At 53.3% G+C, this 428-nt stretch overlaps 1 protein-coding gene across 1 annotated transcript in view; it reads left to right on the forward strand.

Annotated features, from left to right (window-relative positions):
• Positions 1-303: 303 nt before the first annotated feature.
• Positions 304-428, forward strand: part of LOC147817278 (protein NLRC3-like) — a 6851-nt gene continuing 6726 nt past the window's right edge. Inside the window, exon 1 of the mRNA XM_087171144.1 lies at positions 304-375. Coding sequence (XP_087027270.1) covers positions 304-375 — 72 coding nt within the window. The remainder of the gene's footprint in view (positions 376-428) is intronic.

Below are 428 nucleotides of genomic sequence, written 5' to 3' on the forward strand. Positions count from 1 at the left end.
GAGCTCCACGTTAGTGAGACATGTTTCTGTTCAATATATTTCCTCAGTAAAACCGTAAAGTCTCAGTTTAAATGAGCTAAACTTCGCCCTAATTGTCCCTTTTTCTCGTTGAGTTTCGTCACAGCAAAGCGACACAGAACAATGAAGCGCCATGTCCAGAGCAGCCGCCCCCCGCAGGAGATCACGGTGCTGGTGTCACCAGCCTCAGCTGCCTCTTAAACATTATCACCAGTGTATAAACGGGCCTGTCTACTGTCAGGGCTCTGGTGGAGCAGACGTGAGGAGAGAGGCCAGCTGGAAGTCATGGAGGAGGAGGTGAGCGTGGAGTATTTACTGGAGCAGGTGATGCACAACGACGTGGGGAAGAGGCTCCAGGTGGGCCAGGAGGTCACAGAGCTCATCCTGGACGGGGAGAAGTCCCCCGAGCT

Source organism: Seriola lalandi, unplaced genomic scaffold, assembly GCF_002814215.2.
Source record: "Seriola lalandi dorsalis isolate HSWRI2012SDOR001 ecotype SW California unplaced genomic scaffold, Sedor1 jcf7180002054977, whole genome shotgun sequence".
In the NCBI taxonomy this organism is placed as follows: Eukaryota; Metazoa; Chordata; class Actinopteri; order Carangiformes; family Carangidae; genus Seriola; species Seriola lalandi.